This window comes from Oxyura jamaicensis, chromosome 17 (assembly GCF_011077185.1).
Source record: "Oxyura jamaicensis isolate SHBP4307 breed ruddy duck chromosome 17, BPBGC_Ojam_1.0, whole genome shotgun sequence".
NCBI lineage: Eukaryota > Metazoa > Chordata > Aves > Anseriformes > Anatidae > Oxyura > Oxyura jamaicensis.
Genome location: NC_048909.1, coordinates 5,978,719 through 6,002,248, shown reverse-complemented (window position 1 = coordinate 6,002,248; position 23,530 = coordinate 5,978,719). Strand labels below are relative to the sequence as shown.

The 23,530-nt window shown below is 58.7% G+C and overlaps 1 protein-coding gene across 3 annotated transcripts in view; it reads right to left on the bottom strand.

The window, feature by feature from the left end:
* Nucleotides 1-834: 834 nt before the first annotated feature.
* PTPA (protein phosphatase 2 phosphatase activator) overlaps nt 835-23,530 on the bottom strand; it is a 23,034-nt gene continuing 338 nt past the window's right edge. Inside the window, exons 2-10 of one of the 3 annotated variants that reach the window (XM_035341313.1) lie at nt 21,896-21,996; nt 20,520-20,606; nt 15,542-15,667; nt 14,733-14,850; nt 13,107-13,206; nt 11,230-11,354; nt 10,630-10,730; nt 5,895-6,002; nt 835-1,106 (exon numbers count right to left, since the gene is read on the bottom strand). In XM_035341313.1, coding sequence (XP_035197204.1) covers nt 1,032-1,106; nt 5,895-6,002; nt 10,630-10,730; nt 11,230-11,354; nt 13,107-13,206; nt 14,733-14,850; nt 15,542-15,667; nt 20,520-20,606; nt 21,896-21,996 — 941 coding nt within the window. In that variant the 3' untranslated portion in view covers nt 835-1,031. Of the gene's footprint in view, nt 1,107-5,239; nt 5,813-5,851; nt 6,003-10,629; nt 10,731-11,229; nt 11,355-13,106; nt 13,207-14,732; nt 14,851-15,541; nt 15,668-20,519; nt 20,607-21,895; nt 21,997-23,530 lie in introns of those variants that run through there. The other 2 variants (XM_035341312.1, XM_035341311.1) reach the window with 2 other exon arrangements.

Here is a 23,530-nt window from a genome sequence, read left to right as displayed (position 1 = left end):
CTCCGGGGAGGCCTCCCTAAAAGAGCTGGGAGCGCGCTGCTTGGTGGGGAGAGCCCCTCGCCGCGGGGCTGCTCTGCGGTTTCCTCGCCCCGCTGAGGCCAGCCCAGCCCCGGGGGCAGCAAAGCACGGAGGAGGAGGAGACGGGGAGTGCAGAGGGCAGGCTGGACCCAAGTGATCCCTAAACAGCGATGAACGCGTGCGAAGGTGTGATGGGTGGTGCCCGTTAACCTACGGAGGGGAGGGAGCCTGAGCAGGCGCCGCTCGAGCAGTGCCTTTGCGGAGCCATCCCCACAGAGCCGGGGCCCTCGGCTCCAGCTCAGAGCCCGCAGCCCGGCAGGCTCCTCGCTCCACCCGAGAGAAGAGGCGGTGGTGTGAAAGGAAGGCCCAGGGAACCTTGGGGAAGAGATGGAGGGAGGAGGGAGGTGGCTTTCCTTGTCTAGGATAAGGGAGAGATGGTACCCTGGGCTTCCAGCAACCCGCAGCCCTCCCCTACAGCTTCCTTTACCCATTTAACAATCCCCCGTGCAAGCAAAGGCGGCCGCGTACGGACACGTGCAGGCTCACACCTCACTCCTCGCAGTGGTTTCCAAACCAAACAGCAACAGGAAAACTTCAATGAAATTCAAACGGGAAGCTGCAGTTACCCCTGCCCAGCGCGTACACACGTGCCTTCCTCCCCTCCACACCCCCTTCCTCCCGGGAAGGGAAGCAGGGGGAATGCGCTGCAAGGCACATCAAACCCTCATCAAACCCTCTTCGTGCCCAGATCCGCGGGCGCAGCAGAGCGGAGCGGCACAGCCCCGGCTCGGTCGCTTGTGGGACAGCCCCGTGGCGGGGGCTTGCAGGAGGAGCTGCTCTGGTCCCGTCTCTCCCGTGCGAGGCCGCCGAGTGCTTCGGATCCGTGGTTGCCTGATGAGGATGCGCAGGAATGAATGGGCTGTGCGACGGGCGAGGTGATGAGGAGGGGGCGAGGGGAGGAGGAAGAGCGCCGCACTGCGCCTCCGCGGCCTCGGCTCCTCCCGGCGGCCTCCTTAGGACGTCACGGGCTGGATGGGGAGCAGGCTGCCGAACTTAAAGTGCTGGATCACGGGGAACTTCTCCAGGCACTGCGGGAGGGGAGATAAAGAGGGGTGAGTTCGGGAGACAGCTCCACCTGGCACACGCAGCCAGAGCTACGTCCAGCCCCCGGGTGCGGGAGGCAGCGAGCGTGGGGCTGCTGGCTCAGATCGGGCAGAGCAGCAGCGTGGGGGGGGGACCAGTCCGACGCCCCCCCACCCCATATTCCAGCAGGTTCTTCACCCCAGTAACGTTTTGTACTGGTGACATCCCCTGAACATCCCCTTCCACCAAGCCAGAGCCTTTTCCTTGCTGCAGTTCAGGCCGGGATCATGAGCAGAAGAGGCACGTTGGTGGCAGCAGCTCTCTCTCTCGCCACCTCTCCGTGCTCTAGCTGATCCCTTTGAAGAGCTTCACCCTACAAACCCTTGGGGAAGCGCACAAAGCCCGCGGGGAGGAGGCTCTCCCTCCCAAGGACGGTGCCCACGCTCCAGCTCTGAGGCACCAACAAGGTGCTGCCCAAATCGCCCTGCAGATCATCACGCCTTTGCCAGTCCCAGTGATTTCGCTGCCACGGTTCAAGACGCGATCCTATTCCCAACAACCCCTCACTCCTGAAATTCACACCCCTGTTGCAGAGTAAGGACGGAGGGAGAGAGGATCACAAACGCCCACTGCAAGCAGCTCCGAGCTAAGCTGCCCTTCTCCAGCTGATGCTGGGCTCTGTGCGGGACGGCTCGTCCCTCCTGCTCACCTTCCTGCCAGGGCACGAGGACCAGTGGCTGTGGTCAACGAGCACAAATTTCCAACGCCTGCCTGACAGAGCCACTCAGAGCTCTGGATTCGAGTCCTTACGGATTCAGACCGCCCAGAACTCACACGGGACAGACTCATCTTCAGGCACGTTACCTGCGGGTGGTGACGCTAAGCAGGAGGGCTGCGGGCCCTCGCTGTGCTGCACTGGGGACTTCTCATCAGCAAGGGTGCTGGGGGGCACGGCTAACGAGACGGTGGCCACTTGCTCACCTCAGGTAGAAGGCTGAGTTCTCTGCCTAGACCGCACGACAAAGATCTCCATGTCCCGGGAGGAAGAAAGCCTTTCTGTTCCCAGCTGAGATACGGTTCTGCAGACAGGAGTCTGATTTCACAGAGGTGAAATCCCCCCAGAGCACGGCAGCTACGAGCTAACAGGAGTCCAGCGAGTCCCAGCAAGTCCTTGGCACAAGCAGCTCAGAGCCGGGGTGGAGGCAGGGACCCCAGCTGCAGAGCCAGCAACAGGAGGGTGTTTGAGCCCTCCAGCTCCTGCCCCTAAGCAGCAGCCCCTCAGGCAGACCTCGGGACAGGATGCAGAGCCCGTTCCTCCAGGCACTCGTGTCAAAGCACAGTTCTTTCTTACCGACGGGAGGCGAGATCCACGTGGCAGACAACTCTCCTTTCCATAGGAGAGAGCCTCGTGCCCTGCCTGGGCACAGCTCTTTGCCCCACGCAGGGCACAGGCGGCGGCAGGAAGCCTGCCCGCACGCTGGCATCGCGGGCAAGCGGCAGGATTTGTGCTCAGAAGCCCAGGCCTGTGGCAATGCAGTTGGAAGCAGAGGTCAGACAACTTCCTACAAAACCAAACTGCTTGCAAGCAGGCTGGAGCCAAAACAAGTCTGGAGGGGGGGGGGGGGAAACACACCATGGCTGTATTCACTCTTGGGGAGAAAGTCATGAAAATACCCACAAGGCAAGGCACCACTGAGGAGCAAGTCCTGCCACCACCGGGGCGCATCACCTTCAAAGCCTCCCCAACGCTTGGAAGCACGCAGAGCGGCCGCCGTCCCTCCGCGCAACCACTCACACCCTCAGAGGAAGCAGCGCAGGACAGCAGTGACGTGAAGGAAGGACGGGGAGAAACGAATACCGGAGATGCTGACAGCTGGAAATGTCATCCCAACTGGCTCCAAGGAGTCCCACTGAAGACCGAACCGGTTTGGGCTCCCGCTGAAGAGACTTTACCAGCAGTTGGAAGAACGGGGATGAATCCGTTCCAGTCAACGCATCGACAGCCCAAGAAGAGAGGAGCAGAGACGCTTCTCCTCCCTCCAGCAGGACTGGCGCAACTCGCGGGGATCATTGGAGGTGCCACGAGGATCCTCCTTGCACAGAGCTGCCGTAGGCAGCACTAGCTCGATGGAGGGGACAGGCTTTTTCTATTCTTCCCATCAGCCCAATCCCGCTGAAGTCCTGGCTTGAGACTCAACTGGGGAGTAGCTTCGTGCATCGGGTCCAACCTTTAAAGATGGAACTGGGACTGGATTAGTTACAATGGAAAGTATTTCCCGTCTGACTGCAGTAGAGAAGGAAAGGTCAGGAGACTCAAAAGCAGGCTCAGGGGAAAAACATCAAGGCTGCTGCTTTAACCACACTGTTCTGTCGACTTCTTCACTCGCCTTTGAAGGAGAGAATAAGAAAAGCCCTTGCACTTCCAAGCTAACTCTTCTTCACCCATTATATTTATATTATAAATAGACACATTTGAGATCTCATAAACACACGGAGCAGAAGACACACTGCCTTGGATCTACCGCCTGGCCTCAGACCCTGTAGCAAGCTCGCTGGAGTGCCCGGATCCAGGCAAGAGCACACGGCCGTGCCCGAGCCTTGTGCTGGCTGTTTAAAGTCATCCCACAGCGGGGATGGCGAGGAGACAAAGCGCGTTAAACAAACCAGGCCCGGGAAATGCCCCACTTCTGCCAAGTGGGAGCGGGTCGAGAGCGAGCCTCCGATTTCTGTTGCTCTGCTCCTGGTGACCGCCCCCTCCGTCCTGCTGCTGCCTCCACTCAAAACCAGCCGGTGCCGAGCCCTTCCCAGTCACCCCCAGACGTGGTACGGGGCTGGACCGTTGGAGCCTCCATCGCAGATTTCATCTGAGCTGATGGCAAACGGTGATCAGAGGGTGAAGACACAGGTAGGAAGAAGAGGGTGGGGAGGAAATCTTGCTCTCACGCTAGCCACTCAGCCAAAAAGCAGCGTTACAAACCCAAACCTTCCCTCTCTTCACTGATTCCTCAGCAAGCCTCCCCCCTCCTCAGCCCAGCCAGGTGAACGCAGGCCCCGTGCGGGGCCTGGAGAGGACGCTGCTGCGTGAGGACCATCCACCCAGGATTAGTCCTTGAAGACCCACAAGTGTTGGAGGAAAAAGCTAAATCTGAAGTCACACGGCAGTTTGTTGACTCAACATTTCCTGTACCTTAGCCTAAATTTGTGTTCTTTCTCTTCCCAGCAGCTCCCCAGCACAGCTACCTCCCTGGGGATTTCTAGAACCCCCCCAGATTCAGGCCCAGCATTTCCCAACAGAACGTCACCTGCTATTTAAAATAGATGGTGGCCTCCAAAAAAGACCACGTCTGGGGTGTACCTAGGAACAACCAGAGCCTCTCCCACACCCTAGAAGGTCCCAGAGCTGCTCTGTCCCTGACAAGCCAGGTCAATCTGCCAGCACATGGTGGCCCCAAGGCACCAGCACACCGCACCCGACCAGAGCAGGGTGCGGGGGGAGCCCGGGGAATATCAGAACCCGTCCAAAGGAGCGGGAAGACCAAGGCAGTGCTCCAGGATTTAGGGAACCCGTGTTTGATTTAGCCGTGCTCCCAGGGCTGGGGACTCTCTGCCAGGACCCCCAGCTCTCCCACCACAGCCTCCAGCTCGGGGTTTCCCGGCAGGCAGCGGCTCCAGCTGCCTTGAGGGGAGCTCTGAGCCAGGGCAGTCCCGGAGGGGCAGCACAGAGGCACCCCTCGGGGGTCGACCCCCGGCCCCGTTCTCCTCCTCGGAGGGCTGGGAGGAAAACTGAGCTGGGGGCGGAAGGAGCCAGCGGGCCTGGGAGTGACACCTCGCAGATTAGAGAGGTATGTGGCCTGGAACCTAAACACAGGATGTGAAGTGCAGAGGAAGGGCTGGGGGAGGGAGAGCGCCGAGTTCGGCACAGTTAACCCCTTTGTGCGCTGCAGCTGCCCCACATCCCAGCAACGGGAGCACGGCTGCCCTGAGCAGAGACCGCAGGGTGTGGAAATAACTCCTTTGAGCCCTACCTGAGGGGACTGCCGCACCTCTAGCAGCGGGCAGCTACACCAACCCTCCTCCTCCATCGTGTTTTAGCACAGCCGCTGCCTCCCCAGCACGAGATGCCGCCTCTCGGCCGGGTCCTGCTGGAGGCCCGCATGTGGCAGTTCCTGTCCCGCTTCCTCAAGTTCAGGGTTGGCTTCGGCAGGAAGGGGAGATAAGGGACGGCCAGAACTGCCCGGTTCCCCGGGGTCAGGGTTCGCCAGGAAAGCCTGCGGAGGCTGGCGGGTGGAGGGCTGCCAAGCCCCGGAGGCCACGGCCTCGCCAGCCTGGTGCGCTGCGCAGACACGACTCGCGGCCGGGGGAGGCGGGCAGGAGGCGCTCAGCCTGCTCTGGGGCTCGTAAAACACGGGATGGGGTTAAAACCAAGCCTCCTCCAGCTGGGAAAAGAGCGGTGTGGGAACCAGAAAGGTGAGCGTGTCAAGATGTTGGGCCTCATTTGGAGGCCTGGGTCTCGCACTGTGGGAAGACGAGAAGCGGCAGAGGCCGTGCCTGCAAGGAAGGGCAGTCTGGGGACTGGTTTTGGGGGCAAACACCGGGCAGGCTGGAGCCTCCTTCTGCACCACCAAAGGTCCCCAAGCCACATTCAGCAAGGAGCAGCCGCTGGGTGTGACAGAGCCCCCACACCGAGGGGCACGAGGCAGCGAAGAGCCGACCTGCGGCGAAACGGCCGCAGGGACCTGCGCGGCCAAGAGCAGGCGAGGCCGAGCCAGGCCCCCCCTGCCCATGGCGCTCACCTCTGCCTTGTACATGCGGATGAGGCCCTGGTTGACCTTGGACCAGGAGGGTACGGCGCTGATGTTCCAGAGCTGGTTGGAGTGCTCAGCGAAGGGGCCCGTCTTCATCTGAAAGAGACCCGAGAGCGGGGCTGAGGCGCGGGGCCAGGCGGGACGCTCGGTGACTCACGCTCACGCTCTCCAAGCGAACGTCCCCGCCGGGCCCTGCGACCCACGTGCCGGCCGATCCTCCCTCCCTCCCTCCTTCCCTCCTGCTGCAGCCACATCACATGAAGCCGTGGCAACCCAGCTCCCCCCCATCCCTGACAAAAATCAAGCCTTTTCCTGCCGCTTTGCTAACCAAACCTCCCTCCGCACACCTCTCCTTTAACGACCGCATTAAAAAACCACCTAAGTCCTATTCTCCCCCCAGCAGAGCTCGGCTTAACGCCCGTTCCTACCCTACCCAGAGCCCTCCCAGCGCAGCACCGCTGGGCTTTCCAAGAAAATGACTCATTCCCCATCCAAATCAACAAGCAGCAGCGACAGCCGCGCTGCCTTCCCCACACGCAGAGGGCAGCGCAGGCTGGCGGCAGCTCCGCGTCCGCACCTGCCCGGAGCACGAGGCCCTGGGGCAGGCAGGAGCAGGGGGACGCGCTCAGACCCCAACCGGGCTCCGAAGCTGCAGCTCGCTGGCTTGCAGCGGGCGCTTTTTGTTGGTATTTGTTTTAGACACTCCAGCTTTTCTCCTCCCGGGGTGAGGGGTTTGGAGGAGGGAGGGCGGGGGGGAGGCTGCAATCAGGGACAGTTGCACGCGGATTCCCCGGGCAGCTCTCTCCCTTCTTCTCCGTGAACAGAAACAGACCCTCGGGGAGGGAAAGAAATATAACGCAGCCTCTCTGACTGAGCAAAGTTCCCATGACATCAGAAACCACAAGGCCGAAGCTCACGCTAGAAAGGAACGTGGGGAGAGAGGAATCTCTTGGACTCCCATTCCCGGCTCGGGGTTGAACAACTAACCCCTTCCCTCCCCGCAGGCACAGGCTAGGGGCGAGGGTGGGAAAGCAGCTTCAAAACCCAGCGCTCTGCCTCCTCTAAAAGAAAGCCAGGCTGCTCGATCTGCTTTAGGGAACCACGCTGTCCTCCTGCAAGGTCTGCGCGGCATCAGCCTGAGCAGAGAAAGAGAGAAGGAAAGGAAGGGTGGGGACGCAGTACCCGGAGGACAACGTGCTTCGAGCAGGCTGACCTCGGGGCTGGAGCCCGGTGGGAAGCAGCTCTGCTGGTTTGCACAGACCTGTCCCTGCTCTCTCGTGAGCTGGGCAGTGACCGCTGAGCCGCTCCTGCTCCCTTTCCCTTGCAGATACGAGATGAAACGTGCAGATCCACAAAGCACAACAGCACCCGACAGAGCCGGCGTGCCATCAGGTGTGGGATTTGGCACCGGTGGGCACCACGTGGTGGGGGAGCAGGGGGCACACGCGTGCGGCCGAGCCTCGTGTGCCGGGCCGCTGAGCGCCAGCCGGCCGGCTCCGAGCATCCCCTGGCACGGCAGGGCTGGCTGTGTGTGTTTGAACGCCAAACCTTCCTCCAGCATCGCCATCCTTCACGCGGGCACAGCTTGCGGCAGCCCCCACAAGCGCGTTTTGCTTGCTTCCCTCCTTCCTGAGCCGCAGCGGATGAGCGGGGAGCGCGCGGAGGCGGCGAGCTCGGGCAGCCGGCCCCACAATCGAGCCCGTTGGCTCCGTGAGCCCCCCTGGCACGGCCACGACCGCGGCCCCCCGGATCCAGGAGCCCGGCGAGGGAAGGCTCGGCTATTGTTTCAAACTGGGGAGGGAGGAGAATGGGGAACAAGGGGGGAAAAATGAGCTCATTTCAGCCACAAAGGGAGAAGAGGGAGAAAGCGAGCGGGCTGGGGGGGGAGCGAGCGCGGCAGCGAGCGCGCTGCAGTCCCGCAGTGACCCCAGGGGAACGGAGTGAGTCAGAGCAGCCATATTGAGCAGGAAATTACTCACAGACGCTGCGTTCCTGCCTCTCCGTTCCCAAGAGAATCAGCCTTTTGTAAATGGTTCCTCTGTCAGTAACTGGGGGAGGGGGACGGCTGAGGCTGTGCTTTCCTGTCAGCTCCTTCCCTTCCAGCCGAAACCCGAGCCCTCCCTTCCCAAACCTCCAAATTTAGAAGCCAGATTGGAGATGAAATTCTTGCTGCCTGCCCTGGGCTCTTAAAGCAACACAGCCTCGGCCGTTCCACGCCGCCCAGCCGCCCACGGAGGGGGCCCGCTGTGCCCCAGGCGGCCCCAGGGGAGCTGGCGCTTCCAGCGGGCTTCGGTTTCAGCTGGCTCGGGAGCAGGCTCCGTGTTTTGCCCCCTACGAGGACGGTGCCGTTCAAAGAGAGCGGCTGGGTGGCTTCGCAGGGTGACACGCAGCACCCTTCCCTGCACAGCTCCAGAACAGGCAGGACCCTCCTGAGCTGGCGGCTCCATCACCGCTCCTGCTGCGCACCGGGATGGCCCCAAACCAGCCTCACACCCCCAAGCACCAGCCCGCTTTCTGCCCACAGCACCTTGGAGAACCAGGCAACGGCAGGGGGATAGCTCAAGCCCCGGGCCAGTCCCGTAACCCTCCACCCGTTCACAAATGAAGCGTTCGGGTGTAAAAACCACCCCCCAGATTTCCTAACACCACGCCGGCTTGCGTAAGGCTTGCCGCCGCGTCCATGTGCGGCGCGGGGTGGTGCTGCGGGGAGGAGGTTTCAGCGGGTTCAAACTGGACATCGCCTCGCCGCGTTACTTTTAAGAGCCCGGAGGTTTAAACATACACGTGGCAAGCGCCACCACGGTGTACGTCCACATCCCTGAACCGTCACCCGGAGGCTGAGAAAAATATCAGCTCCCGAGAATATTTGCTGGGATGAAAGAAAACAACCTACCCTGGTCGTAGGTCGCTGAAACAAAACCTGCTCCCACGTCAGGAAAACCTACCAGACCCGGTATGGGAGCTGCAGCGGTGTTCACTACTGGTTTAACACCTTTAAAGGAGGGCTGTTTTCCGCTGAAATGCTCAGAAGAAAATAATATCATTAATGTATTAAAGTCGTTAATCCCTTCTATCGTTTTGCCTGGTATTTTGTTTTGTTGTTGATTTTGGAGAGAAAGCAAGGATTCGGGGCTGTCTCAGCACCCCCTAGTGGCAGTAACAACCTTCCCAAGCGTTTTAGGGGGGAAAAATCCCATTTTAAAGGCAAAATTTTTATAAAAACGGGAACAGAGCTTGCAGGAAAATGGATTGAAAGTATCATGCATTTGGTAATTCGGGTGGTGGCAATCCCTCAGCAGCTCACGCCAGGGGTGACCGACAGGAGGTTTCCCTGCCACCAGGTGGCACAGAGGAGCTCAGCAGAGAAACCATGATTCCTGATAAACGTGCGGAAAAAAAGAAGTGAAATTGCTCATCAAAAAAGCCCCCTGAAAAGCTACGTTTCCGCAGGCAAAAGCGGAGCGACCAGAAGCAGCCCAGTGCTGGGTATTTTAAACTTTGCGTGTCATCGGCGTGCTGCAGCGTTTTCTGTACGCATCACAAATTGCGTGTTTTTATGGTTTTTAAAGGCTAGTACTCACGTTAGAGATGCCCAAAATAAAATAAATCTGAGAGCAGGCTCCTGCTTGCAGCGAGGATGAGGCAGGAACAGATTTCCTGTCCTCAGCTCAGCCCCTTCAGGCAGTGCCTCTCCACTGTCCACGGGATGATTTAAATCTGCACTGAAGGTTAAATCCTGCGAGGTGCTCAGCACCAACGAACCCTACTCGATTCAGCAGGGCTTGATGCAGCATCTCCTGGGGGTTGGGCCAAAGGCTCCTCTGAAAAATTCCTACGTGAAAGCGTACGTTTGTATTCTGTAACCTCTCCTCTCATCACTAAATGAGAGAAGAAAGAAGGGGGAAAAGCAAAGAGAACAAAGGGGAAGAACCGCACTCTGTCCTTCAAAATTAATCCCATCACCTCTCTCTTGCCAGAGACAGGAAATCCCTCACCACAACAGAGCATGTGGTTCTCCTCTCCCTACCCAGACCGTGCAGCGGGGGGGGGGACGATAAAAACACAGGCAGGTCGTTCGCTGCAGCTGAGAGAAGGGAGCTGTTGTGAACTCCTGCATTCAGCAACACTGCCCACGGTTGGGAACATGCAGAGCATCGCCAGTCCCTTGCCCAAGGACCCCAGAATACGTGAGCAGGAACACGGTCCTGATACTGGTCCTGATAACAGCTGGGTTAAACCTCAGCACTCTCCCCCCTCCGGATGGTTTGCAAGAAAAGGCACATTTAATGGGCAACTCTTGGCAGAATCTGCTCAGATGTGGAGGAGAGCGAGCTGCACGGAGGTATGGGAGCCTGCCCTAAGCAAGGGGAAGCCCAGGACCTGCCAGGCAGCGCCCAACGACTGGAGGCATGGGAGGTTATCTTGGCAAGCCCAGCTGTTTTGCAGCTTCCACTTCATCTTCCTAGCACACTTGCAAGCACCAGTCTTCTCCAAGTTCCCACTGACTGATCCAAGGGATGATCCAAGGTTATTTGTGATCCACAACCCATCCAGCTTAATGACACCTTCCCTTCAATACCTGTTTCAACTCATTCAAAGAGAGCACCTCAGACACAACAACGAATCCTCCGCGCACCTCCACGAGAGCAAACCAAGGAGGAAGAGAAAACCACAGCCAGAACTATCCAATATCAGGAGCACTTCCCTGTGGGACAAACCTCACCTCGGTAATGAAGAGGATGCACTCCAGGAACATGAAGTCTTTGTGGTTTTCGTTTACCACCTTCTCATCAACAAAGTGTCGAGGCTCCAGATTTGGATGGTCTGAAAAGAGTAAAAGACAACAGGAAGTAACCTGTATGGCAGCCCTTCCTGACACCGAATTCAGCTAGCTCTTGTCCTGTCTCTCCTTCACGAGCAGGATGATTCTCCCACCAGAGCTTTTCAGAAGTCAGCACAGAGCTGCTCCCTTCCATCTCATCTCCAACTCTAATGCCTTAGCAATGAGAGCAACTGGTAAGCTCTCCAGGGCAGAAAATGTGTTTTCTAGCACCAAAAACAAGGCTTGCCTTTCAAAAAGCTTGTAGTACTGCAATGAAGACAGCTGTACTGTACAACGAAGCCTTCCACCTCCCAGCCTAGGCAACTAGCTTTATTTGGAAAGCTGAGAAAAAAACAACCAAGCCCCAAGCAAACTCTGGCGCTGTATTACACAAATCCGACACATTTGAATTTAAAAGTCAGTCCCAAGCCCCATCATCTTTGCAACCCAGACAGACAGGGCAGAGGGCAGGCTGGGACACGAGCAGATTTTTATTAGTACCTATCAGCTGGGAACTGCCCCATATGAAAGGTAGAAACTGGAAGTCGTCCAAGCCCCAGACGCCCTGGCTGCCAGCAGGTTCCATCCTGTAGGTCTTCTGAAGTTTTCGCATCACTTCTAGGTACCTGATACAAAAGAGAGGAGTTAAGACAGGGCTGTCTTGTGGACTCCAAACACAAAATGCAGGCCCCTCCCTTTGCCGAACACATGGGAAACCCGAACAGACAGACCGTCTCCTCTTGGAGGGTCCCAAACCCACTTCTGGACCCAACAGAAATCCACGATTCAAGTTGAGCAGCTGAGGGAGCACCAAGAGGCGGTCCTGAGACAGAGCAAGGGACCCAGGTTAACAGCAGGAAAATGATGAGCTCCCAGCACAGTGCCCATTCGGATTAAATGACAGTCGGTGGGCATTCAGCCTCACCTCTCTCAAACGAGATTTCCAAGCCCTTGCAGCTAGAGGGCTTGTGTAACCAACCCTGTTCTATTCAGGCTACCTGAAGAAACATCAGCTACCCCCAAAGCTACCCTCGTCCGAGGAAGGGGACTCGCAGCCTGTTTCAGTTACTCAGCTACAACGCTCTGAGGGGATGGGAAACGGAATTTTGCCCAGGGGAGAGGCTGGAAGTGGGCGATGCTGGCAGTGTAATAGAAAAGCAACAGATCAGCTGGGCCTCAATCCCCACTGGAGAGAGTCGATGCCGACAACGTTCTGCATCACCTTTCATACCCAGCACGGAGTTCTCTCTCCTCATTGACTTACATGAGGGTAAGAACAATCAGCTTGGCAAAGGACACAAACTGCATCCCTTGCGAGTAGGGCCCCCCATACATTACAGTACGTAGGGCGTGTATTCAGCTCCTCTGCCACAGAAAGCAGCCTGACAGTAGGTATAGTAGCAAATGCCAGCACTTCTTTAAAATTGTGGCCTTGTTTTTGTTTTGTTTTTACACCAAATTCACTAAGAAAGCAAGTGACAGGCGTTTATTTTATCTGCAGTGTCTTACATTGGTGCAAATCTGTCCCCACCCCCACTGTTAGTTGAAAACATTGATGCTTCTCACTCTCCTCCGTAACTTCCAGAAGAGCTCGGAAAGCTTTCTGCCTTACAGCAACCACTACTTCCACTTTTCAGGTGGAAAATTAAAGCTGGAAGTACTCCTGAAGGAAATTGTTTCCATGCCACCAAACAGCGATGCAGCTGGGATTAGATCTCTGGGCTCCACATGCCCAGCCCGCTGGTTTCATCAATACCAACTCCAGCTCCTGGGCTGGAAACATCTAGAGCAGCAGTGGAGACCTGCCAGATTCATACACGATTTTTTTTAATGCCTGAAGAGATGTTAGATCATCTGATCAGATCTTGCTGTCGATCCCAAAGCACAGGGCTTCACCCACATACCTCTGCAGAGCTCAGTACCTCGCACCCGACTATAGCGACTCCCCAGAAAGGCAGCCAGCCTTTACAAGAGGAGGTGCTGTCACCCCTTTAGTAGACAGCTGTAATGGGTCACCAAACCCTCCATTAAAAGTACTTCTGCCTCCTTATTTTGTTTAAATTTGCCCTGTTTTCTCATTCTGCCCTTCATAGGCCAGCAAGCCCTTCAGCACTCATGCTAGTTACGCATACGGCTTCATAGGAGGCCCTTGATTTTCACAGCTCACGCCCCAGAAATAGGATCTTGTTATCAGGATCTTCTCACTTCCGAAGGGGTGTGGATGAATGGAAGAAAGGGGGCACAATCCGCCCAAACTACAGGAAGAGTCTGGTGTGCAGGACAGGCCGTAGCAGCTCACGCACCTCGGACAGAACAGCGTCTGAGCTCTGCCCTCAGACAGCCCGATGTTTCCAGCCCTTCTCCTTCTGTTACCTCACCTGTTAAATACTTTAAAGACAATGGCCATCTGGTCATCCACTCTGAGAACACCGATTTTGCAGAGGCAGCAGAGAAAGGCTGCAAACGCAGCTTCGTGCCCTGGAGCGAAAAGAAGTGAGAGGTGAGGCCGGCGCTCCTGGTCCGCAGGACAGCCTCTCTGTGGGCACCACAGCAGCTCCTCAGAAACCCCAGCAGTCCCATTCCCACAGAAAAACCCCAGCCAGCTGTCCCTAAGGTAGTACCTTGTCCTGTTAAGGACAAGAGATGACTATATTCCATCCCCACGTAGCACCCACCCAGAGTATATCTGCTAGATAACTGTAGGGTTGTTAGTAACTTTGAGAAAAAAAGTTCCCGTGGAAAATCAGCTCCAGCGCTGGGTGTGCTGGGAGCAAGGCTCAGCACAGCAGGGGAAGCGGAGCACTGCAGCGTCGTCTGCTCAGAGGATGTGAGCGAACCTCACATCTGCAAGTAAACAGATTTCCTCCCACTTCAAAAATATCTCCGTGTCGGAAGGATGCGGATCCCATGACGCTGCCAGGAACAGTCCGTCCCAGAAGGTACCGGGATCTCTGGCTGACCCTCAGCAGCTTGGTCCTCCAGCTAACAGCAGGGAAAGAAACAACCAGCAAAAGCAGAGCGAGGTTTTTTTGGTTGGAAGGGACCACAGAACAAGGACGAGCACAAGACGAGCAGCTCCACGCTGTAAAGCGCAGCTCCCAGCGTAGGAACAAAGTGTACCCAGGGTCTAGGCACTGCGAGTTAGGACACGGGCTTGGGACACGCAGGAGGGGAGGAAAGGCTGAATTTCCTTCCCCAGGCTGACAAAACCCCAGCCCGTGGGTCCCTTTCCAAAGACAACATCTCCCCCTGGTGCTGGCGAGTCGCAGCTCTCCTAGCAAGCACTGCTCAGCCTCCAGCTCTTCAGCCTTTCACCCACGTCCTCCTCCTCTTCCTCTCCCCGCCCCAGTCCGAAGTCAGGTTCCCTTGCACCCCCAGTGCCCGGCTCTCCTGCCGCTTGGTGGGGACACCCCTGTCAGCTCACCCATCCTCCAGACAGAGCGGAGCGTGGAGTAACCACGTGGCTCCACACCAACGAGGCTGGATTTAGGTCTAACTGCAGCCCGCACCATCACTCCAGCCCACAGTTCAGTATCTTTTATTTGGCGCAAAATGCTTTAAGGTTCAGATTTTAAAGTCCCCCTGTAAGCAGCGACGTCGCTTCAAGGGAGCACCAGACCTCGAGCACCTCCCGCTGACCACAAACTGGCTTCCCAGCCTAGTCGCAGTTTGAGCAGTTAGATTTTATTCTAAACTGCCTGTTGGGGATCAGCTGTGCGATACAGCTGCATGTGGGAAAGCTGCTCCTACAGCTCATCCCAGCAGGGCTCGCACAGCTCCACTCACGTGCCCTCGGGTGAGGCACGAGAAGGGGGTCGTAGCTCTCGCACAGCCCCGCTCCCTCCCAGGCCCTTCAGTTACAGCCCACAATGAACGCAGGGGTGAGGAGGAAGGTGTTTGTAGCAAGCAGGCGCTACAAAAAGTTGCTAAAACGCATTTAAATACGCGCAGTGCCGGGCTCCAAAGGGTCACACCCCCAGGGAGTGCAGCCCTGACCCAGGTACCTGTGCCGTAGTCGATGCGGGTGGAGTTCCCCACAGCCTCCTTCAGGTACACGGCCACTTCTGGGGCAGCACCGGCCAAATGCTTGGGGATCACCGCTGCCACCAAGTTTTCTGCTTCCTGGAAGACAGGAAAGAGTCCCTCGAGTGAGTACGGACCTGTCACGGTCCCCAGGGGCAGGTCACCCCCCGCTGCGGGAGGGGAGCTGCAGTGCTGCGCTCCTCCACCACCGAGGGTCAGCGTGACTGAGAAGCAAATTCTGCTGGTGTAGAAGTCACCTCCAGAGATGGAGGAATTCCGGAGAGCTTACTGTAACACTCATGCAGGCCACATGCATCCTGGTGAAAAAAAAACAACCTTCACCACCCAGAACCCATCCTGGGTCATCTCCAGGACGGCAGCGTCAGCAGAGCAGCAGACCACGCGCAGGGACATCGCTGCCCGGGCTCTGCCAGTGCCACCCCCAGAGCTCAGTGCAGGAAAAGTGCTCTGAGCTGAAGGAAGTCAGGCAGTTTCGCAACCTTCCTCTCATCTTCTCTGCCATCTATTTGGGAAGTTACAAAGCAAAGGGACTTCCTCGGGTCTGGAGGGCCCTCAAGGCTCATTGAGGACTTGGAGACTCAGCCAAGAGCGTTTATACAGACCCTGTGGTCTCACAAGAGGCGAGGGCAACGCCAGTAAGCGATGCGTGGCAAGGAAGAGGTGGATCCTTCACAGCTCACCTGTGCAGCACACGGTGGTGGAGCCATTCCGTTACCCCGCTGCCCTTCTGTAGGAGCTGCATTTACCATCACACGCGAGAGACGCTCACCTGGTCTAGTTTGGCGTACCAGGTCCTGAAGGCTTTGTTCCCAAAGCGAGAAGGTTGATCCACCGGCGGAGTCTCATCGATCCATCTGTCCAGGGTGTTCAGAAGAGCCACCAGCTTTTCAATGGGCTGCAGGGACAGGGAGAGGAAGGGCTCAGAGACACGAAAACAGAACGACCCCTCGGGCGCCAACACCCCTGCCCTGCACTGGAGCCTTTAAAGCCCACACCATCCTTCCCAAGGGTGCTCAGCAGGAACGGGATGTGCCAACCGTCCCCAAAAAGCAGAGGCCAGGCAATCCTCGTTCCCCTCACATCAGCCCAGCACAAAGCCCAGCCCGAGGCAGGCTCTCCAGTCGCCCACACAGCCTTGCGTGAGCTGCAACAGCACCGTGCTCTGAAACCTCAGGGAGAAGAGCTGGAGCAACCGCCCAGCTGTAGGATGGGCAGGGAATTGCTACACAGATCGGGGATCTCCGGCACAAAACCCAGCCCCTGCATCTTCAGGGTCCTGCGTGTCCCACCGGGCGCAGCACAGCCCTTACAGCACGGCCTCACCGGCGGCTGGTGGCGTGGTCTTGCTCATCAACTTCCCTTCTCAAGGCCTCTCATCCTTGTCCTGGGGTGTCTCAGGAGCCAGGACCAGCAGAGAGGACACCTTCTTCACGCGTCCTTGTCGCTTCAGCCTCACACCGGCCAGGCTGACGGGGCAGCTCCAGCCCCACGATACCCAGAGCACGTGGCATAAACACGCACAGCCCCGGTACAACCCACCCCTGCGAGGAGACGGCCTCTCTGCCCACCGGTGGTCCCATCAGAGCGAGGACGAGAAGCCCCGGGCTCTCTGAAAACGCCTCAAGGCGAGCATGAAGCTGACGGGAAGACAAACACACCGGCAAGGCAGCAGAGCCATCTTTCCTGCACCCGCTGCTGGAAGGACAACGCGAGGAACCCGCGCAGGACATCGGAGAGTGGCTGGAGGAGGCACTGCTGCGGCCACGAAGGAAGAGAAGCGAGGTGCAGAGAGCCACAGGCAACGCAGCACGGCGTCTCAAGCTGCAGTGTCAGCACCAGGGCTGCACGCAGCCCCCTGCGTGCCTTGCCCATGAGCTGGGGAACCGCTACGCTGGCACACGCCTCGAGACAGCACCGCGAGCGGCTCCGAGCAGCTCCAGGAAGCCTTGCTGACAACCACCGGAGCCTGCCAGGGGGTCTGGGATTCTCCTCGGCTGCCTCCAAGCGGGTGGAGAGCCGTCAGCAGCCGCAGCAGCTGGCCAGGCCCTGGGCGATGCGGAGGCTCCCGTCTCGAGAGGGGTTTCCTCCTTCAAGGGGACAAAGAGGACGGCAGAAGCGGCGGCTGGTTTGACTTTGCTGGAGGCATCGACCGTGCGAAGCCGGCTGGTCTCCTGGGCTGCGGTTCAATTCTGCCTGCCGGGAGGACGAGCAAACCGCCGAGCCCAGCAAGTTTGCAGCCCTTGAAGTGCCACTCGAAGGGGGCAGGGAGGAGAGAGAGGCACACGGCCGAGCCGCCGACCATCCCCACCACCTCTGCTCCCGGCGGGGAACGGCCTCGGAGCAGCTCAGCCTCCGGCGGCGCTCCCTGGGAGCCGAGGACACGGGGGGTGACACGGGGTGGGAGGACGAGACCCGAGCACATGGGGAGCACAAACGACCCCAGTGCAGGTGCACCGAGGGGCGCAGCAGGACAGGGGCTGGTGCCCAGGGTCTGCACGGACCGAGGCAGTGCAGCCCCCCTGCTCCAGCTCCCCGGAACGCACCCCCAGGAACCCAGCACCTCCCCGCTGCCTGGGCCAGGTTCGGGCTCAGCCCTACCCCTTCCTGGCTGCCGCATTCCCCTCCAATTAAGCAAGAGCGTCCCCGGCACTGGGCTGCATTCAATAATTAAATCCTGCTGGTGATTTATCCTCTGGCACCAGCAGTTCATTACGAGCGGCTCCCGGATTTCCAACCTCTCTCGGTGCCGCCCGGGCGGTGGGGACGGGCTCCTTCCCACCCCCCCACCCCCCCAGATCCTCCTGCAGGCCTGGGGGAGCCAAACCTCCCCTTCCCCACTCGCTGGCTTTAAAGGGATTAAAAAGCCCGGCCCTGCAGAACGCGGGGCGAGCAGGACCCAGCTGCTGGCTCAGCCGCGCCAATAAATAATTAAAGAGATGCAGCTCGTTTGGGGCACACAGCCCTCTGAAAGGGAAAAAAAAAATAGGGGGGGGGGGGGTATAACAGCAGCTTCCCATTGTCCTGCAGAGGAAACTCGGGGCACGCAGGGCTGACCCCAGCTGGGGGGGGGGAGGGAGGGAGGGGAAGAGCAGGGCTTACGGGAACGCAACCGTCAGCGCCGCTGCGGCCCTGTTTTGCCTGGCTGGGTTTTTTAAGCTCTATTTTTGCTTTACCTTTCCAGCGATCAAAGCAAGGGCAGCCGCACAGCTCCCCCCACCCGCCCCCCCCCCCCAGCTCTCTGCTCTTCCTGTTGTGCTGATTTTGCATCCCCTTGACCCTGAGCCTGCCACAGGTCCCAGAGGCAAGGCGCCGAGCCTCCCGCGGACCCGTCAGCATCCCTCAGGAGCAGGGGGCAGGCGGGCCGAGGTGCTGAGGAGGCAGAGCAGCAGCCAGGGCTGCCCGCAGGGACCGAGCCTGCCCCCCGTGGGCTCTTCAGGCCCTGCCGGAGCAGGGAGCTGCTCAACCAGGGCATTTGCAGAGCCAGAGCAAGTCACCAGGCTGGCCAGCTTCTCCCAGTGCCGGCGGGGGCGGCGGGTGGGCTGTGTAAAGGCAAGCGCGCACCCCTCACGGCCAAAATTCACCTGCGCCTCGCTGCGCTGCTCCTCTGAGCCAAGTCACAGCTCTGGAAAGCTGCCCCAGGCCGCAGTCGCTGCTCAGAACCCCCCCAGGAGCAGCGCTCCCTCCGGGAGAAGGCAGGTCGCAGCCTGTCGGCCCCGCGCCAGACAGAGCGTCCGTGCCCGAGCCCCAGCACCCACCCAGCTACCGCCGCTCGTCAGGCGCCTCCAGCAAAAGCTCCCGACAGCTTCCACGCGGTTTCTCAGAGCAGAGCGAGCTCAGCACGTCTCAGGAGGGGCTCAGCCCCCAAAGGATCCTGCTCTCGCCGCAGCAGACAGCTGGGTATCGGCACGCACCGCTCTGCAAACCATTAGGCTGCCTCTTTCCGAGCAGAGCACACCACGCTTTTTTTTCCTTCCCCCCCCCCCCCGGGGCAAAGCAACACCAGCGAGTCGCAGCGGACCCGCGTGCAGCAGAAAGAATTCCAGGAGGTCGTTCGCCAAAGGAAGGCGTCCCCGGCGTTTGATCAGGGAGGGAGATGGGACGGCACAAAAGCACATCGGCAGCAGGTAGAGCGAAAGAGAAGAAAGCGGAGCGGAGATGCAAGCAGGAGGCCGCAAGGGGCCGAGCCTTTAAAAGCCAAGATCAGCAGTTTGATCTACAAACGGAGCCGCGTGAGCAGGCAACCTCATCAACAAGGCAGCCCAGGGGATGCTCCACCTGTGCCTCCAGTCACAGGTTCGTGCTCTCCCCCCGTGCGAGGGTAACGGGACGCGTTCCCTGCCGCCCCCCAGGCGGGTGGCGTCGTACCTCTTGTTTATCGCCCGTGCTGGAGCTGCACGCGGAGCACGTTCACGAGGGAGCTGCTGCAAGGACACAGCCCCACGGACGCTGGGAGATGGTTGGCGGCTCAACGGGGCTGGAGGAAAAGGGATTTTTTTTTTTTTCCCTCCCCCTTCGTTTTGTTCATTTTTAATGCTCGGTTTCCCTGGGACTGCTTTGTGAGGGAGCAAGACGGTGACAAAGGCAAAACTCGGAGGTGACACGCAAACAGCAGAGCGGCATTCTGCCGAATTAAAGGAACAAAAGATGGCCACAAAGCCTGTCGGACAGGCATTCATTATCCCCGATCCCCCCCCACGAACTACAAGCAAGTTTTCCATTCACACCCGGCTTCCTCGGAGGGAAGGCCGGACCGAACGTGCCCGTTTCAAACGGAACCGACTGGGTTCGAGATCATCGCAGGCTGCCCTCCCACGCGAGAGCGCGTCTATCAACGCACAGCCCCAGCCTGCTGCCCCTGCTGCCTACATCTTCTCCCGGCACACGCCGCTCCCAGCTGTCTGGCACCGCTGTGATAAGCTCCGACAGCGAAAAGCTACCCAAGAAGCTCCTCGCCGCAACAAGGGGGAATTCAGCGCGCGGCGTGGAAGCGAAGCAGGCGGCCAGGATGTGCCCTGCAGGTGGCTGCAGCACCCGGCGACCTCGGGACAGCTTTACCCAAGCCTGGGGCCGGGCAGTGACACCGGGGAGGGTGCCTGCCCTCCTTTCTGACACCCACGCCAGCCCCAAATGATCCTGCCGTGACCCAGAAAGGTCATCAAAGGGCATTAAAAGCGGCCCGGCACCAGGCAGAGCCAGGGAACGGTCACCTGCAACGGGCAGTCCTGCCCCCACAGGCTGAGTTCTCCCCCCAGCCCAGGCTCAGCCATGGTGGGGGCTGAGATGGGTGCTGTTAACACGGCCTGAGCCGCAAGAAAGCCCAGGGACAGGGACAGAAGTGCCTTGGACGAGGTCACACAGCTCCCTCTCTGGCAGCAGGAGAAGCAGGAACAGAACTGACACCTCAGCCCTCTGGCTGCAGCCAGCAGGGAGTACCACAGCTACAGAACACCCCTGGCTGAAGCCAGGGACAAAGCACATCCTTCCTGCACCTCCTTTTCTACCAGCAGTTGCCATCCACCTGTAACTCGCTCGATTTCCTACCCTGCAGGCACACGCAGAGCCTCTGCATCCTGGGGGGAGCACTGCAGGCTGCCATTTGCATCCCCGAGCACAATTCAACCACGTTTAGACTCCCTGGCTCCCAGATGCGCTGCCAATTGGTTCCTTGCTTAGGAAAAATACCGTCGAGACGAAACAAAAAAGGCAGAAAAAAGGGAGAAACGAGTGGATCCGAAGTCCTCTCCTACCTCTGACACTTTGTAGTCACAGGTCAGCTTCTTGCCTCTGACGCCTTCGTTCAGGGTGAGGATGAAGCCCATGTAGTCCGCGTACGCCTGCGAGCACACCCGAGAGAGCAGGGCGTTAGGGAGCACCCACGGTCTGTCTGACCGAGCGCCGCGGCACGGGAGCGCTCCTGCACGCCGAGGGAGCCCTTCCCAGAGCACGGCGCTGCCTTCCTGGAGACACCCAGGGCACGGGGCTGGCTGTGAGGTTACCGCTATTTTTGGCGGACCTCGGAGGCAGATGGCGACTGCACCGAGGGCTCTGCATCGCCGCAAGAATTGCGGGGGGAAGAATCCTAAGAAAGCTGTCCCTGAAATCCTTCCTCAGCTCCCCGCCTCCTGTCAGGTCAAATTCAAACTCCCTGCCTCTGCAGAGTCTCAGCTGTGTCCAGACATCCTGCTCTGCACCGCCTCTCCCACACCGGTGCCGTTATCTCCCCTTCTTCCTTCTATTCTCCTGTGTGCACGCGTGATGGAGAAGTGGGAGACTGCCCAAGCTCCTCGTTATTTTCCTTAAACGTGCTGCTTTTTAAGCATCAAATCCAAGGCAGCTCAGTAGCTCGAAGTCCCTGAAATGGCTAGACTAGCATGCTGCCATCTGTTCTTCCTCGGGACCCTCCTGAACAGAAATCCTGGTCAGGAGCAAGCCCTTGAGCCCAGGAGCCTCAGGAAAGGGAGCTGCACCCACAGGTTTGCTCAAGACCTGCCTGTAAATTAAGCTTCTCAGATCAGTCGTCAAGCAAGAACTCATTCCTAAGCAGCAGGACCAACAGGAGGGACAAGTCCGGGCCGTAACCCCAATCCCTCAGAGGCAGAGGGCAGAGAAGCTGCCTGCCCCGCCAGCCCCACACGTGTTACAAACAGAAATTACCCAGGAAATTGAAGGCCTTGGCCCTTTCCACAGAGCAAGGCGGGCAGGAATCCACCCCCCCCCCCCCCCCCCCCCGACACTATTAGAGGGCAGGCAGCAGGACCACGTCCCAGCTGAGTTCAAACAGTGCGGGGTAAAGCCAGTTTGGATATAACTTAAAGGCCAGGTAGGGTGAAATGGTGACCAGCTCCTAGTCTTGCACACTGGCAGGGGGCAGCAGCAGTGCTTACGTAGCCCCAGTGTCCCCCAGCCTTTGGGCTCTCCCCGGCTCACACCTTTCTCGGAACATTTGGCTGCCAGGCTCCACACCACCTCCCTGCCAAGTGATTTGCCTACAAACAGGCAGTGACCCTCCCTCTTTAACACGGATCAATTAATTTCTTATTACTTGCCCACAGCTGGTTTCCCCAGCGGCTGTTCCCAGCCCGGGCCTGGCACTCACCAGTTTTCCCTGAACCTGGAGCCGTACCTGAGAGCGCTTCCACTTGCCCATGTCGGAAACGATGTTTATCTCCTTCCTGGGGATCATGAAGTTCTGCTGGATGGGAGGAGCCATCTCCTCCGAGGTGCCTGCGAGATGCAAGAGAGAAGTCAAACAGAGGCAGCGAGAGAATAACCTGCCTTTCTTCGAAATCAGCAGTAATTTCCCAGGAGACAGAGAGCAAACAAACCCATCCCAGCCTGCGCCATCACCTCGCCGTGTCCCGCTCAAACAGCGTCCTTCTCAATCTCCGGAAACATTCCCCTAAGGACCCTTCGGGGCTGCAGAAGGCTGCGTTACGTTTGTTTTCACTACTAAAGGCACGTTTCCAATCCAGGCAGAGAAGTTTGCAGGAGCCAGCCCAGACAACACGCAGCTAGTTTTGTTATTTCTGCCCAGGGAGGAGAAACCTCGGGTCACGCTGCAGCACTGAACTTCCCCGATGAACCAACCCTGCCTGGCTTTTAGGGTGCTGAAAGGGAACCGCGTTCCCCTGAGAGGGACAAATCCTGCAAAGACAAAGCAGGAACGGTTCAAGAGGTGACAGTCCAGAGCCCCAGCCCCCAGCCCAGGGGCTTGACGGGACCCAGCACCTTCCAGGTGGAAGCGACAAAGACCATTTAATTCGTAAAGCTCCACCAGAGCCCAGTTAATACAACATTTAGCGTGTGCTGATCGTTATCGCAGCTCTTCCCGGAGAATCCCAACCCAAACACGTTCCTTAAGCACAGTTTAATTAGCACGAGGCGGCGCACAGCAGACCACTGTTAGGGAAACGGGGTGCGAAGGCGTGAATTTTACGTTCATCGTTTTAATCCTGGGAAACCTGCAGGCATTTGTTCAGCACCGGCAGCACATCAGTGGCTGCTCTCCGTGCTCCCAGCGAGCTCAGGCAGTGGCTCTGTAACTTAGTCCTCCACACTGGAACTCCCCGAAACATCCTGGGGTGCGTTTACATCGAGATACTCCCCAGAAGCAGCAGAGCCGCACTGTCATAGAGGCGGATCAGGGGAAAGGGAACCCAAAATCCCAGGGACCAGGGAGAATCTGCTGCGGATTTGTCACGTAACCTTAGGAACAATTCTCTAAGAACTGACGTGGTCTCGTCACCTGCCTCGGGCGTGAGGTTTGTGTCTGTTCATAGGTTCTGGTAAAACCCCGGACAGAGGGATGAGAGGAACAAGAGGTGAGGAATTTAGCACAAAGCCGAGTCCCTGCCTCCTGAAAATGCACCCAGCGATGAGCACCGCAGTGACGGAGCTCTTCATACCACAGCTTATGGCTCGAGCGCAGTGAAAACCTCCAGAGCTGCGCTGGGAAGGGCAAAGGCCGATGGTGTGGGAGCGCAGGTGATGTGCAAAGACCCGAGAGGAGGCCAGGGCCTGCCCTGGGGTGCAGGGCCCCGGCACCCAGAGGCTCCCAGCCCGGCCCCGCTCTGAGGGGGGCCTGGGGCTGCTCAGCCCTCGGCACGGGGAAACTGAGGCACGGCCAGCGGGCGGCACAGCCCCGGCCTGCTGTGGGGGCACCAAACCCCTCAGCACGGGGACAACCCCCGGGCTGGTACCAGCGGCTTTGGACCCCAAAAAGGGAGTTTTACCCCAAAAAAGGGGAGTTTTACCCCTC